This window comes from Oculina patagonica, chromosome 1, assembly GCF_052425735.1.
Source record: "Oculina patagonica isolate OP01 chromosome 1, crgOcupat, whole genome shotgun sequence".
NCBI lineage: Eukaryota > Metazoa > Cnidaria > Anthozoa > Scleractinia > Oculinidae > Oculina > Oculina patagonica.
In genome coordinates, this window is record NC_135758.1 from 30,609,945 (window position 1) to 30,623,707 (window position 13,763).

Below are 13,763 nucleotides of genomic sequence, written 5' to 3' on the forward strand. Positions count from 1 at the left end.
TTTTTTTAATATGTTAGTTTCTCTAAAACGTTAAAACAGAGTGTCGAAAACAACAGAAACATTCGTTTGTTTTGACGGAAATCTTTCGTAAACATAATAAGAGTGGACTTTTTCCTCTGCGTGGAGCAGCAACGGAAGCATAAGTAAATACCACGTTTCCGTCAGCAAAACTGCGCATTACCGCAATGTTTACTCTAGGTACTATGCGGTTTCCGAAAGTTTTTTCTCTGTTTGCGTATTCTTGAAATTTTGGCGGAAGTCAAAAAGGGGGTATAACAAATGAGAATAAAATGTAGAAGTTGCAGAAAAAAGAAAAAAATATATTTCGCGTTTGAAATTTTATTCGCGTTTGGTTTCGGGTGCTGTGCCGTTCTTCCACAAACTTGTTTCAAGTTACAACTGGGGCAGCAATTTTTTAATGCTTTTAAGCTATTTGTTTAATTCACATTGACTCTAATCGTTAAGGAGAAAACTTCCACATGGCATAACGTTTTAGTTAAATCTAAAAGCCATCGCAAGAAACGCATTTGCAATTGCAGGTGTATTCATCGCGTAAGGCTCGTGTAGATAAATTATAACAAAACATACAGCGACATTAATCTTCAGCAGTACAGGCGGAATGGGAACTGAATGTAAGATCTATCACAAACGCTTAGTTGAGTTGCTATCTACTAAGAAAGGAGAAAGCTATGCGAATACCATGCAATGGGTGAGAGCAAGAGTCTCCTTTGCTCTAATACGCTCGGCCTTACTGTGCCTTAGAGGATCAAGATCCATAAGAAGAACACAGGGCACTAACAATGTAGACATTGCAATAGATAACACAACCGCCCGCCTAACTTAGTTTTATCGAATTTTCATATTTTTTTGTTTGTTTTTATTTTCGATTATTTTTTTTGGTTCATATTTCGCTATTATATATTATTAATTACTCTGTAAATAGACAACCTTTTTATAAAAAAAATAAGAGATGGCAATTATACAATTCCCCGCTAAAGTGACAATTTCAACTTTGTGCAAACGTATCGCCGTGTCATGCGATCGTAAGTCGGTGTGATCCACTTGTTTGCGAAGAAAAAAAGTCGGAAAGAAATTTCCTGTCAAAGCAAGAAAGCTTAATTTCAATATTTCACACAACAGTAAAAATGATCAACTTTACGTCACATATACGAGATCAAAGGCTCTTCGAGCAACCTCATGGTAATTCGATGAAGTGTCGACCTTCGCATTTTTTTTCCAAAGAAATAAGCGTCCAATAATGTTACGCAATTTTACTTTATTACTAGCGTTCAATACCAACGTGACACGAGATGACGTGACACGAAACAAAAACGTGCTGTGGATGTCGTGTTAACTAAAACACGTCACACGGCAAGCGCAATAATATATTTTTTTATAATTTAAGCATAACTCCATGTAGCTTATAGCTGCCATCAATAATGCCACAATCTCACTTAATTTGCCTTTTTTCAAATAAGCGTCCAAACATGTCACTTTGTTTGCCTTTGAATGTTTAATTTTTCCATGGAAGTTGCGGCATTGATGGTCCGTGCTCTCAGGTTTCGTAGCGCGATTTCTATTTTTTCACCACAAAATATTTTAGTGCAACATTTGATCCTTTTTACCATTTAGTAAATTTGTTTTGTGAATATGTTTACTTTTACGATCAGCACGTATAGCAATATTTTGAGAAGCGAATAAAATTTGAGAGAAAGATGTGCGTTTCTGCTCGATGAAAGATGAAAAACGGATGACGTGACACGAGATGACGTGACGCGAAACAAAAGCGTGCCATGAATGTCGTGTTTACTTAAACACGTCAGAAGGCAAGCGTAACTGCATGTACCTTATAGCTGCTATCAGTAATGTCATAATGTCACTTCATTTGCCTTGGAATGTTTTCTTACGCAACGGGTCATTGATATCGTATGCTCTGAGGCTTCGTTGAGCGAATTCTATTCTCTTTTATTACCATAATTTGTTTTGTAAAAATTCAACCTTGTGAAAGAGAGAGACCCTGGAAACGAGGTTGGAGAATAATTTGTTTTAGATTGACATGTGCTGAATGGCGTATTAAAGAACCTTTTTGTCAGCACGTTTACTGTTAAATGCATGCATTAATTGCGGTTTAATATCAGAATGGAATGAGTGAGTGAGTGATCCAGTTGTGACACGTGACTTCGAGAATGGTCACTATACCTCATTACCATTCGGTAAAAAGGACGTCAAATTATCCATGTGCTCGTTGAGTGTCGAAGAAAGCAAGGGGATCAAATACATATTTAACCCTTATTTTTTTGTTCCAGTGAATGTGATTTTATCCATTACTGCACTGTTAGGAAACATACTAATTCTCGTCGCTCTTCAGAAAGTTTCATCGCTTCATTCGTCGTCGAAACTTTTGTTTCGTTGTTTGTCGAGTACGGATCTCTTCGTTGGACGTCTTTCACAACCCATATTTAGACTTACTTCATGACGATTGCTAACAAGAACAGGAATCTTTGTGGAATAACTGAAAATTTGGCGTACATTTCAAGTGCTTTACTGTGTGGAGAATCTATCAGCACGTTAACCGCAATAAGTGTGGACAGACTTCTCTCTCTTTTGTTGAGGTTAAGATACAGAGAGATTGTTACTCTAACCCGCGTTCGTTTGTTCGTTATATTTTAGTGGATTATGAGCTTTGCTTTTGCCTTGACTTACTTATGGAACAAGCGTGCTTTCTTTATAGGATCTTGCGTGTGGCTTTTGTTATGTTTAATTATCTCGTCTTGCTGTTATTTGAAAATTTACGTTTCACTTCGCCGGCAACAAGCTCAAGTTCACGGTTCCCAAGTCAATTCTGGGGCATCCTTGAACATGGTGCGGTACAAAAAAACACGGTTTCCAGCGCATTGTGGATACATTTAACGCTCGTAGTGTGTTATCTACCATATACTATTGCTACTGCTTTAAGCACATTGCGTGGACTAACTCCATGCAACGTTATTGCTTGGAATTTTACTGGAATACTGGTTTTCCTCAACTCATCCTTAAACCCAGTACTCTATTGCTGGAAGATAAGAGAAGTGAGACGAGCAGTGAAAGGGACAATGAGGCAGTGTTTTGGTTTATCGTGAAGCTACAGTGGTTTTCCATCGGTTTTGAAGGTCATGATCAAATCAATCTCAATGGCCCAAATAATACAACAAACTAAGTACAGAAAATTTAGTTGAGCATATTGATCAAGGTAGCAACCTTTTTTGACAACACAGCAAAACCAACAAAAACAACAAAAGAAAAAAAAGGACACAAAAGAAAATTAAACTGTTCTTGTAGCTTTCCATCTAACATCGACCTTATTGACATAGTCCCTCTGTAGCGTTGTAGGAGATGCTGCTCATACCTCTTGGGGGTTGAAAATCGTGCCTTGGCACAACTTATAGGGTGTTCAATTTCAAATGATCACAGTCGCCACTCAGTATCGTTCATAGAATAAAGCTAAGTATAAGATATGTTGTAAGAGCATCGAGACCCTGTAGTATGCTCCAAAATCTGAATTGTATTGCCTCGTCGGCTAAATTAAGTTGTAAGTATTTTAGTTCCTAACCTCTTAATAATAATAATAATAATAATAATAATAATAATAATAATAATAATAATAATAATAATAATAATAAAAATAATAATAATAATAATAATAATAAAAATAATAATAATCAACTTTATTTATAGAGGGTGAACACATAACAGTAAAAAACTGACAAACCAGTGGCCCTCTAATATAAAATACAATCAAGAACTAAAAATAATGCTAAAAATCTAACAATCTAATTTAGTCAAAACAATTTAGTTTTGTGTGGAGCATGGCCTGACTGGCCAGTGTCCCTTATCAAGCTTCTGAGACAGGCCCATATCAATTGTGCTAGTAAAAGTAGCATATTATGCTACTAGGCAGTAGCAGTGCCCGTTTTCTTTCAAAATTATGCTACTTTTTCTTAAGCATGCTTTTCTTAAAGTATGCTGCTATTTTTTCACGTCAGATACATGCCCCTGGTCTTGTAAATGCGTTTTGTTTGCTTCAGGCTTCGATTTCTAGCAATTTCAAGGGGTGCTGGACTATTGGGCGGCTGCTTCTTTTGTATCTGAAGGTTTCTTGACGCCAATTCGTTGCCTGTAAAAGCGACAACTGGTATTGACGCAATCTTTACTTCCGGTGTGCCCAGTCCTCTAGGCGACAGACAACGCAATATTGCGGTGACCTTCCTAGATCCCCCCAGACGATTGAAAATATAGGCTGAACCATATACAGAACTTGAAAATTATGAATTTTAGAAAGTAAGCAAGTCATTAATCTGGTAATTTCCTTTAAAACTAGAAAAATATGCCAATTATGCTAGAAGTGCTACTTTTATTAAAAGTGCTGCCAAGAATAATGCTCGTTTTTCCAAATGCCAAAAAATTATGTTAGGACAATCGATAAGGGCCAATGCTGGGAGAGTTTCCACTTCTGGGTGAAATACATTTTAGCCACGCACCCAAAAGGGGGAAAAACATTCAGCTCAGTAACACTGCACTGTATAAAAGTTGGTTGACGCCCAATTTCTGCCGGCTTGTTTGTCAAATTTATGAGACGAAAATTTTCACTGTTGGAAATTATAGAAAAAGGCCAATGTTCATTTTTTTCACAAAAAACAGTTAATAGGTATGTTCATTACTTACAAACCCAAAGACAAAAACGTGTTGCCTTTTCAAGACAGAGACCTCAGAAATGTAGTCGCCACACTGGCGACTGAACCAGAATTTTTAGTCGCCAAGGATGAAATTTTGGTCGCATTGCCGACAAGTGAGTCGCAATTACGAGCCCTAATTGTAAGAAACGAATTTGGAATTTTAAGTTGACATATTTTATAAATCAGACGATGACTATCTATTAATCAAAGGGGTTTGTTAGCCCACTCGTGAATGAGAATACTAAATGTATTGGTGTAGAGCTATGAAATGATTCTGTCTTTTTGTGAGCGGCATGTTAGTATAGAAGTTGTTTGAAGGGAGATATGATCACGTTGGTTCCTTGTGTTTACAGAGGACGCGGGTAATCCATTCAAAAGCCTTCGTTATATAACACTAATTTCTACCATAAAGTGAAGCTTGCTAACGCGTTGTGTAGTGGTAATGCGTTGCCCCTACAGTCCAGCGGCCCGGGTTCGATTCTCAGCTGGGACGATTATTTTTTTTACGACAATCTATTTTACAATTTTATACGACGTCTTTTTTTTCTTTCTCCTTTTTTTTATGAATCTATTAGAGATGCAAATCAAGTACTATACAGTATATTATTAAAAGGCAACAAAATTCGTCAGTTTGGCGAGCTTTTTCACGATAAATTATTTACGTATCATGACTATCGATTATCGTACAATACGCTTGGAACTATAAAACATTCAGAGACTGCTAAAATTGACTTTATTCATACAATTTCTAAATCAACCTTTTTACCCAACGCAGTCGCAGTCCACAGTTCGTGCCTGCAAAATCTAAAAATTAAAAATAAGCTTGAATTTATTTTTAAATTTTATGTATGAAATTAAGAGATAATCGAGCCATCGAAAAAGTTTTATACATACAAGCCATTAATTTGTACCTACGGTAGCGGTCAGCGGGATAAGGACAACACAAAGAAATTTTAAATGCACGGTAGTACGACGAATTTTTGAATGGCCATCGACTATCAACAGTCTTCTACAGGGAGAGTGGAGTGAGATAAATTACGGCTCCTAAATTAAATAAAAATAAAGTGGATAATAGAAGATAGCATATAAGGAAAAAGATAAAATACAGCGTCGAGGGTGTAATATATACGTATAAAGAAAATAACGCATAATAAATATAAAAGATGAAAAAAATATAAAAAATAAAAATAAAAATAAAAAATAATAATAAACTAAAGCTAACTTTCAATAACGATCTAAAGATATAACATATCACTGTTCAGAGCGTTATTGAGGCCATTAGGTTCAAGAGTTTTGCCTCGGTTATGAGATATGCTTCTCTTGTTTGCGACGAGAAGTATTTTAGTGGGTAGCAATAAGAGGAACTAGAGAGTTGATGTGCAGTGCCCTGGCATGTTGAAATGAGTAGGGACTGCAGTGGCTGCTTTCTTGTGCCTTGGATTATTGCTGGCCTGCCTGTGTTCAGTGAAACGTTCCCGAAGAGTTCGTTTTGTTTCTCCTACATATTTTTATTACATCTTTACATTGTATAATAAGGTTAGTTAGTTGACGTTATGTGATTTTAATTGTCTGACTTGTTAGTACTGCTGAAGGTATATGTTTTTTGCCATCTTCGATGTGGGGGAGTGAGGATGATGATTTGAGTTACAGCGGAAGGTGCGGGTGGCGGCTGATGATTGGTTAGGGCCTTTAATTTCGCTCGGAGATAGAAGGTTGGGAGAGCGCGGTAGATACAGGATTAATGAAGAGGAGTAAGAAATTTTTTAATTTGAAGTTACAATGATTATTGATACTAAGAATTATCAGATCGTGTTTGCGAGTTGTTCTGCAAACTCTGCCCGTGATAACGTGCTTTCGATTCTGAAATAACGTTTTTTAGCCTCTTTTAACTAGATATTCTGAATTTTTAACGCGATGTTCAAAAAAGTTTAGTGGAAAGATTCGGCGTAGACGTAGAGCAAGATGTAAGGGATTGACCGTTTTGTATGATATGGATGACTTGAGGTGTTCAGTAAGTACTGTGAACACAGGCAGGCCAGCAATAATCCAAGGCACAAGAAAGCAGCCACTACAGTCCCTACTCATTCAACAGCCAGGGCACTGCACATCAGACATGTCTCTAGTTCCTCTTGAATTGCTACCCACTAAAAGTACTCTCGTCGCAAAGCAAGAGAAGCATACTCATAGACCGAGGCAAAACTCTTGAACCTAATGGCCTCAATAGACGCTCTGAAAGTGATATTTTTCTTTAGATCGTTATATGAAAGTTAGCTTTAGTTTTTATTATTTTTTTTTTTTTTTTTTTTTTTTTTTTTTCTCTTTTATATATTATTAGTGCGTTTTTTCTTTTACGTATATATTACACCCTCGACGCTGTATTTTATGCTTTTTCCTTATATGCTATCGTGTTACGTATTATCCACTTATATACTTTTATTTAATTTTAGAGCCGTTATTTTATCTCACTCCAGCTCTGGCCCTGTAGAAGACTAGTTGACTAGTCGAAATATCGGCCAAATAATTTCCAACAAATGTCGTCGTACTAGCCGTGCATTTAAAATTACTGTTTTATACACCTCGAGTGAGTTCTAGACATCTCCAAGTTACGTGAGATCCGACAACAATTGTGCCATAGTCTTCCTAACGTTGTGTGGCTCTCTGCATTTAATCGTCCAACACAAAGAAACCTATATGCTAATTTTCAGCCTAAATGACACGCAAGTCGAAGTGGTCTAGCGGTTAGGCGTTTGGTCTTCAAAACCATAGTTGATGTTAGGAGTCGCCGGTTCAAACCTCATATGTGTGAAACAAAAATTAAAAAAAAAAACACGGAAAATTAATTTATAATTTAAAGCGTAAATTATTATTCATAAATTAAAATTAACAGCCCATTGACCGACCGACTGACCGAGTGAAAATTTGCATATCACTTTCCATAACCATACTCGTTTCATTACATTCACGAGTAAAAAAGGGAAGATATACCAAACTTGTAGAAGTTTAACAATTTGATTCGTACAGTATTAATCCCACCGCTGCTAAACTAACAGGAACATGGAATTTAAAGAGTTTTATTCCAATTCTTAAAATGAAAGTGGAACGATTTGAGTGACACGGATTGTAATGAAGGTAGAAACCCTCTACTTCTCAATCGTTTTATCGTTTCTTTTTCATCGGTACATCGTTTGGATGTAGGAGATGGGCCCAGGGATCCTGCTACCTATTTTTATTGAGGAAAAAAGGGTCGGGTAGGGGCGAAAGCCGAGGCCCAAAAAACTCTTCGGGCCCCGTTATTTAAGGCAGGAAAAATCGCATCATCACTCCGAGAACCGCATCTTTCATAAATGAGGGACGGTGTGGCTCGTGAAAACGATCATCGTTGGGCAATACAAAATGTGGTCCGCTTAAAGGGGACAGGTTCAAGTTATGGTACTAATACTTTTCCATGACCGCTATGATTTAATTTAACCTACTGAGACCTGCTCGCACTAACACAGCATGAAAATATTACTTTACCGTGGTGTAAAGCTCAAATAAAGCTGGCGTAAATTTGGAATTCATTCAGCTATTCGCTGACTTTACATTTTTTAAAGCTGATCTTTATCCCAGCTTTACACTCAAGTATAAAGGCAGATAAAGAGACTTCTTTACACCAACTTTAAATCACATTTACACACTGTAGTGTAAAGCTCAGTTTAATCACCTTTACAACATTAAATTGATGGTGTAAAGTTGGATTTAACCAACTTTAATTTCATGTAAATCCCAATTTTTATGCTGTGTAAAGTAAAGACAAATGACGCATTGTGTCATTGTATCATCTCTGTCATTTACACAATTTTACTAAGCCTTTATTTGTTTTTTGTCATTTATCTCATCAGGCATTTCGATTGGCCGTATAACCATAAAGAAAATTACGGATGCGACTTTAAAAGGGAGTCCTTGGTCGTATTAACAAGGTGGTCGTTTCAAGGCAAAATTGATTGAAAACATGTTTGGGCAAAAATAAGATCGCCGTAAAAACAGGACGGGGTTGTTCATACGCCTGGGTTTCATTGAATATTGAATTTCGCGTAGGTGCGTAATAATACTATGAAAATTAATTTAAGCAAATTAAAACTTATGATCCTGAAGGAGTCCGAGGGTCAAAATAGAAAATGCATTTCACCGAAAACGAAAATGCAGTTGAATCCCGATAACTTGAACCTTTTTTGATTTCCCTTCTGGGTTTTTTCTTACCAATTTAATCATTGAATATACTCAAAGTACCTGATAATTTAAACCCCTTTTCAATTTCCTTTGAGGGTTCGTGTTATCGGGATTCAACTGTGGTTTCCTTCTTCCTTCTTTTGCTAGATTGGTTTTTACCTTAAGCAACTTTTTAATTTGAAACGAGACGCCGGACCGAAGCTACAATGGTCGATGAGTGACAGAAAAACTTACCCACTAAACAGCTGTAAACCATGCCATCTGTCGGGATATTAGCACCAGAAAGTTCTGTCAACGATGTTAAAAAAGCTATATGAGTTCTCCTGACAAGGTCTGTCCATTTGCTGTCAAACGTTTATCTCGATCAAAGATCAAAACAAATAAAAAGCTCAAAAAGCAGGTTTGAACTAATTAGGATTGATCCTTTTAAGTTAAAACTGATAAGGTGTTCAAATAGCCTTAACCCTATCTTTTCTGGCGGATTATACACAGAAACGACCACTAACCCAAGACACTGAGGTCATGAAATTGAAATCGGAACGGGTAGAACCAAATTGTTCAGTTCTGGGTAAGTTTTAATTGATTGAGGTGCTGTTGGTATTTCATTTGTAACGGGGCCGTAACCAGACCTTTGCCATAGACGAGGCAAGATCTTAATAGTGGGTTCTGGGGACATGCCCTCCAGAAAAGTCTGAAATCTAGAAGCTCTTAATCGCTTTCGGAGCCTTTTTTCATGAGGAATTTCTTGAAAAAAAAAATCAATCGTGTTCAACTGGGGATTATTTTCCCAACAAAACATATTTTGTTATTAATTTTGGGTAAAGATTTAGACGAGGCAAGTGCCTCGTCTTGCCTCTTGCTAGTTACGGCTCTGTTTATAACGTAACATGCTGCTAATTCCATATCATACACGCAGCTTCTTTTGAATGAATACTGCTTGAATGAATGAAAGTTAAAACCACAAAACAACTATCTGGGGAATTGATATAAAAATAAAAAAATTGGTACGTCTTTAGGTCGCATCCAATTTTCAGTAAGTAAATTGATATTCAAATGGTTATTCTTTGTTTGTGTTTTTTAAGGTCTTGTTCAAATCCTGATCTTATGTTGCATGCGTCCCATTTCTCGATCTCTTGGAAACAAACGGAAGTAAGCTACGCGCGCCACAAATGATGCTAAAAGAGATATTTTGTTTCATTCCGTATTGTCACTACTTATCTTCACGAGTCTTAAATTTGCAATACTCACCAACTAAACAAAATTAATGCGAAAGTGTAGACAGTCGGGAAAAGGTTCCCCGAAAATTAAAAGAAAAGAAGCGCGAGATTTAACACCATATTATTAATACAAGAAATACCGTTCGCTGGTGACGAAAACGCGCGCCCATAATGCACCTTAATGTACTTATTAAATGAAGGTATTTGTGACTTATTTTTGAGCTATGTATGCTTCAGTCGATTAAAAGCGTTTATTTTGTGTGAATGCGGAGTTCTTTTCATTGGAAAACTTACTGCTAGTTTGAGTCCATTTTTGTTTGAAATCGCAAAAACCAAACCTTGCGGAATATGGCTCTGTCTTTTCCGCGAAATTAAGTTCCGGAGAAAATTATTGAGAATAATGAATAAATACTGCGTAAATTTTAAAGCGGTCATTTTTTGTCCACCTGGTCAATGGTGATTTCAATGTCAATTATATCGAAAGATTTTTCGGATTTTATTAGATTTTCTGGCTAGTGTTGCAGTTTCTACTACTGTCTGAAACCGTTCGGACCTGAGGTCTTTGCAAAGTTAAAAGTAAAATTATTGGGGGCTCTCATCGCTCTCATAGCTTTTAAAAGGATTTTACGTCCAAGTCGCATTGATCATGTTTCTTTGACTTTTTAGTGCAAAGATGGTTTTTAGAAAACCAAGAGACATACAACCCGTACATAAGTAAAGAGTTGATCAATCAAAAATATTCTCCATTTATATTGCACAACTAATTTAATTAAACTAATGGAAATTTAAAATTATTTACTGTTTCCGGGATCTTTTTCGAGGTAAAGAATATTTAAAATTCGACGTTTCGATCAGTTTCACTGATCTTCTTCAGGCTGTTGTTAAAATGACAATATGGCGGACTGTTTCGCCATAGAAAAAACATTCCGCCATATTGTCATTTTAACAACAGCCTGAAGAAGATCAGTGAAACTGATCGAAACGTCGAATTTTAAATATTCTTAACCTCGGAAAAGATCCCGGAAAACAGTAAATAATTTTAATTTCTTAAGATGAGAGGTGAAAGTTTCAGAAATAGGATAATGGAAATTTCATGTCAAAGAAAGGAAGCTTTCAATATTTCACAAATAAAACAATAAATTTTTTAATTGACCAATGCCCAATGTAAACAGGCAAACCAACAGTGAAAAAAGCATAAAAGTAAGAATCAACCGGCAAGAGGTCTACCAGTTTTCTAGCTTACGCCTAATCATTGTCAAGGAGATAAATCCTGGAACACCGAGACCAGGTGTAACCGGATTTTAAGTCCAGCGCTCTAACCACTCCGACAGCTACGCTGTCCTTTCAACGACGACCCAAAACTTTCAAAGAAATTAATAAATTTCGAGACTGTGAACTAAAGAAAGTAAACGGAAAGTATTCAGTCTTTGTGGTACGTATTAAACTAAATGTATATCAGTAACAAAAACCTCCAAAAATGCATCTTACATGAAAACAAATTAAAATTTGTATTTCAATTTTTAGGCAAAAGGAACTTCTTAAGTTTTTGCTCATGATGGTATATTCTATATCGTTAATCGGTGGACTTTTTACCACAGTTGCGCAGGTTTATAAATAGTGTACTATATCATAAATAAGTCACAGCGACCAAATTTGCTTATCCGACATTAATGATGGATGACTTAAAAGTGTCATAAACGAGGAAATCGGAGAATTACGAAGAAAACAAAAATCGCTCCACAAGAGTGGTTTTCCGTTTGAGGATCGTAAAACCAAGACCAAAGTAATTATTTTTCAGTAATCACAAAGGAGGACAGGGGGGAGAATCCACTGACTAAAAACAAAACTTGAAACAAATACATGTGCCGACGCAAAGCGAAACAAAAAATTGTCAGTATATAAGCGTCAGTTTTCACTTCTGATTGCTTGAAAAAGTGTGCGAGTTTTTTTAAACTAATCACAAAAAAGTAAAGCAAAACTATTGCAGTTTAGGATTAATAATAATAATAATAATAATAATAATGATAATAATAATTATAGTAATAATAAAAATAATAGTAGTTATAATAATAATAATAATAATAATAATAATACTAATAATAATAATAATAATAATAATAATAATAATAACAATAATAATAATTACGGCTCTAAACAAGTTAAAACAAGTTAAAACTCTAAGAGCTTTCACACAGAGCCTGACAAAGAGGTTATTGTATATGTGTTATCCCTCCTTAGATTGACCTGTTTCATGGACAAAAATTTAACATGGAAAATCGTTCACTTTGGCTGAACCTGACTCCAGGTTACTCAACGAGTGGACCAACTGTCTCGATAGAAGGCCAAACTCTTGAATTGTCGGATGCTTTCATTTTGTGCACTGTACTGGGTGTGACCAGTGCTCTGGGAACTCTTGGAACCTCCCTGGTTCTCTTATCGATAATCAAGTTCGAAAGCTTGAGGGAAATTCCAGACCTGTTTATTTTTAGTCTGTCCTTATCTGACTTCATTGTTACAGCGGTTTACCAGCCTTTGGAAGCTTACAGACTGCCACGTTTGCAACAACTCTCCGTTAATACGGTATATTATCAAATTTTACATTTCCTTGGAATTTTCTCAATGGTTGCTTCCATTACAAACATGTTTGGTGTGACGGTGGAACGCCTGATTGCCATTCGCTTTCCCCTGAAATACGATATTATGGTGACCAGAAGACGTGCAATAGCCACTGTGGTCTGCATCTGGATTTTTTCAGCTACATGTGGAGTAATTTGGTCCAGAGGAATTGTTCCCAAAAAATATCTGGGCATTAACATCATTCTGTTTCTTACTGGAACAGTGTCAATCTACTTCCACATATTTCTCATCGCGAAACGAGTTGAGGACTCTGTGATTCAAGTGCAAAATGGCTCACTTGATGAAGACGTGTCTAATATTAAGCGAAAAAGAAAAGCAGCAAAAACTATCGCCATCATTCTGGGGGTAGCAGTTGGTTGCTGGTTGCCGTTTTTGATTTTTCCTCACGTTCTTTCCAAAGATCCCGATCACGCCAGATACTGGAAGATATTCTTTTCACTGCATGTTTTGGCAATGGGTAACTCTTCCATCAATCCTTACATATATTGTGCTAGAAGTCGGAGGTATTTTGTTGCTTTTGTTAAGCTACTAGGACTACAAGGTATTTTTAAGGTGCATGGGAATGTTGCTCCTGCTGCTCCTGTTCATGTACCGCGTTTTCCAAACACAAGTGAACGCTAAGACACGAGGCAAAACAGACGGTTGATAAAACCTGAACAGTAAAAACCCGCGAGTAAGAACCTAACATTTAAGAACCTATTTAGCCTAAAATTTGAAAACAGGTTGTTATTTTCTAAAATTGATTAATAATGTTTACTTTTGGGAAAATAAGTTTGGACAGGGCTTTACTGTACATGCATACAATGTCATGCTCTAAATGTTTAGTGCTTCATTATTACATAAACACTTGTGTGGTATGCAAATTGTGTACAATAGCCCATTTCCGAGTTCTCGCATTTTAGAGATCTGGTGCCGAAATCGACTCATGAGATCGAGGCTAAGTGCATTGCATCCCATCAAACATGGAGGCTTCGAGTGAAAAAACAAC

General features: G+C 36.4%; 1 protein-coding gene and 1 pseudogene across 1 annotated transcript; both read left to right on the forward strand.

The window, feature by feature from the left end:
• Positions 1–2,236: 2,236 nt before the first annotated feature.
• On the forward strand, positions 2,237–3,119 carry LOC144633299 (adenosine receptor A3-like; annotated as a pseudogene).
• Positions 3,120–9,445: 6,326 nt separating this feature from the next.
• On the forward strand, positions 9,446–13,396 carry LOC144634235 (alpha-1A adrenergic receptor-like). Its single transcript, XM_078493507.1, has 2 exons — positions 9,446–9,489; positions 12,377–13,396. The coding sequence occupies exon 2, from the start codon at positions 12,407–12,409 to the stop codon at positions 13,394–13,396; it is 990 nt and encodes a 329-aa protein (XP_078349633.1). The 5' UTR covers positions 9,446–9,489; positions 12,377–12,406.
• The last annotated feature ends 367 nt before the right edge of the window (positions 13,397–13,763 follow it).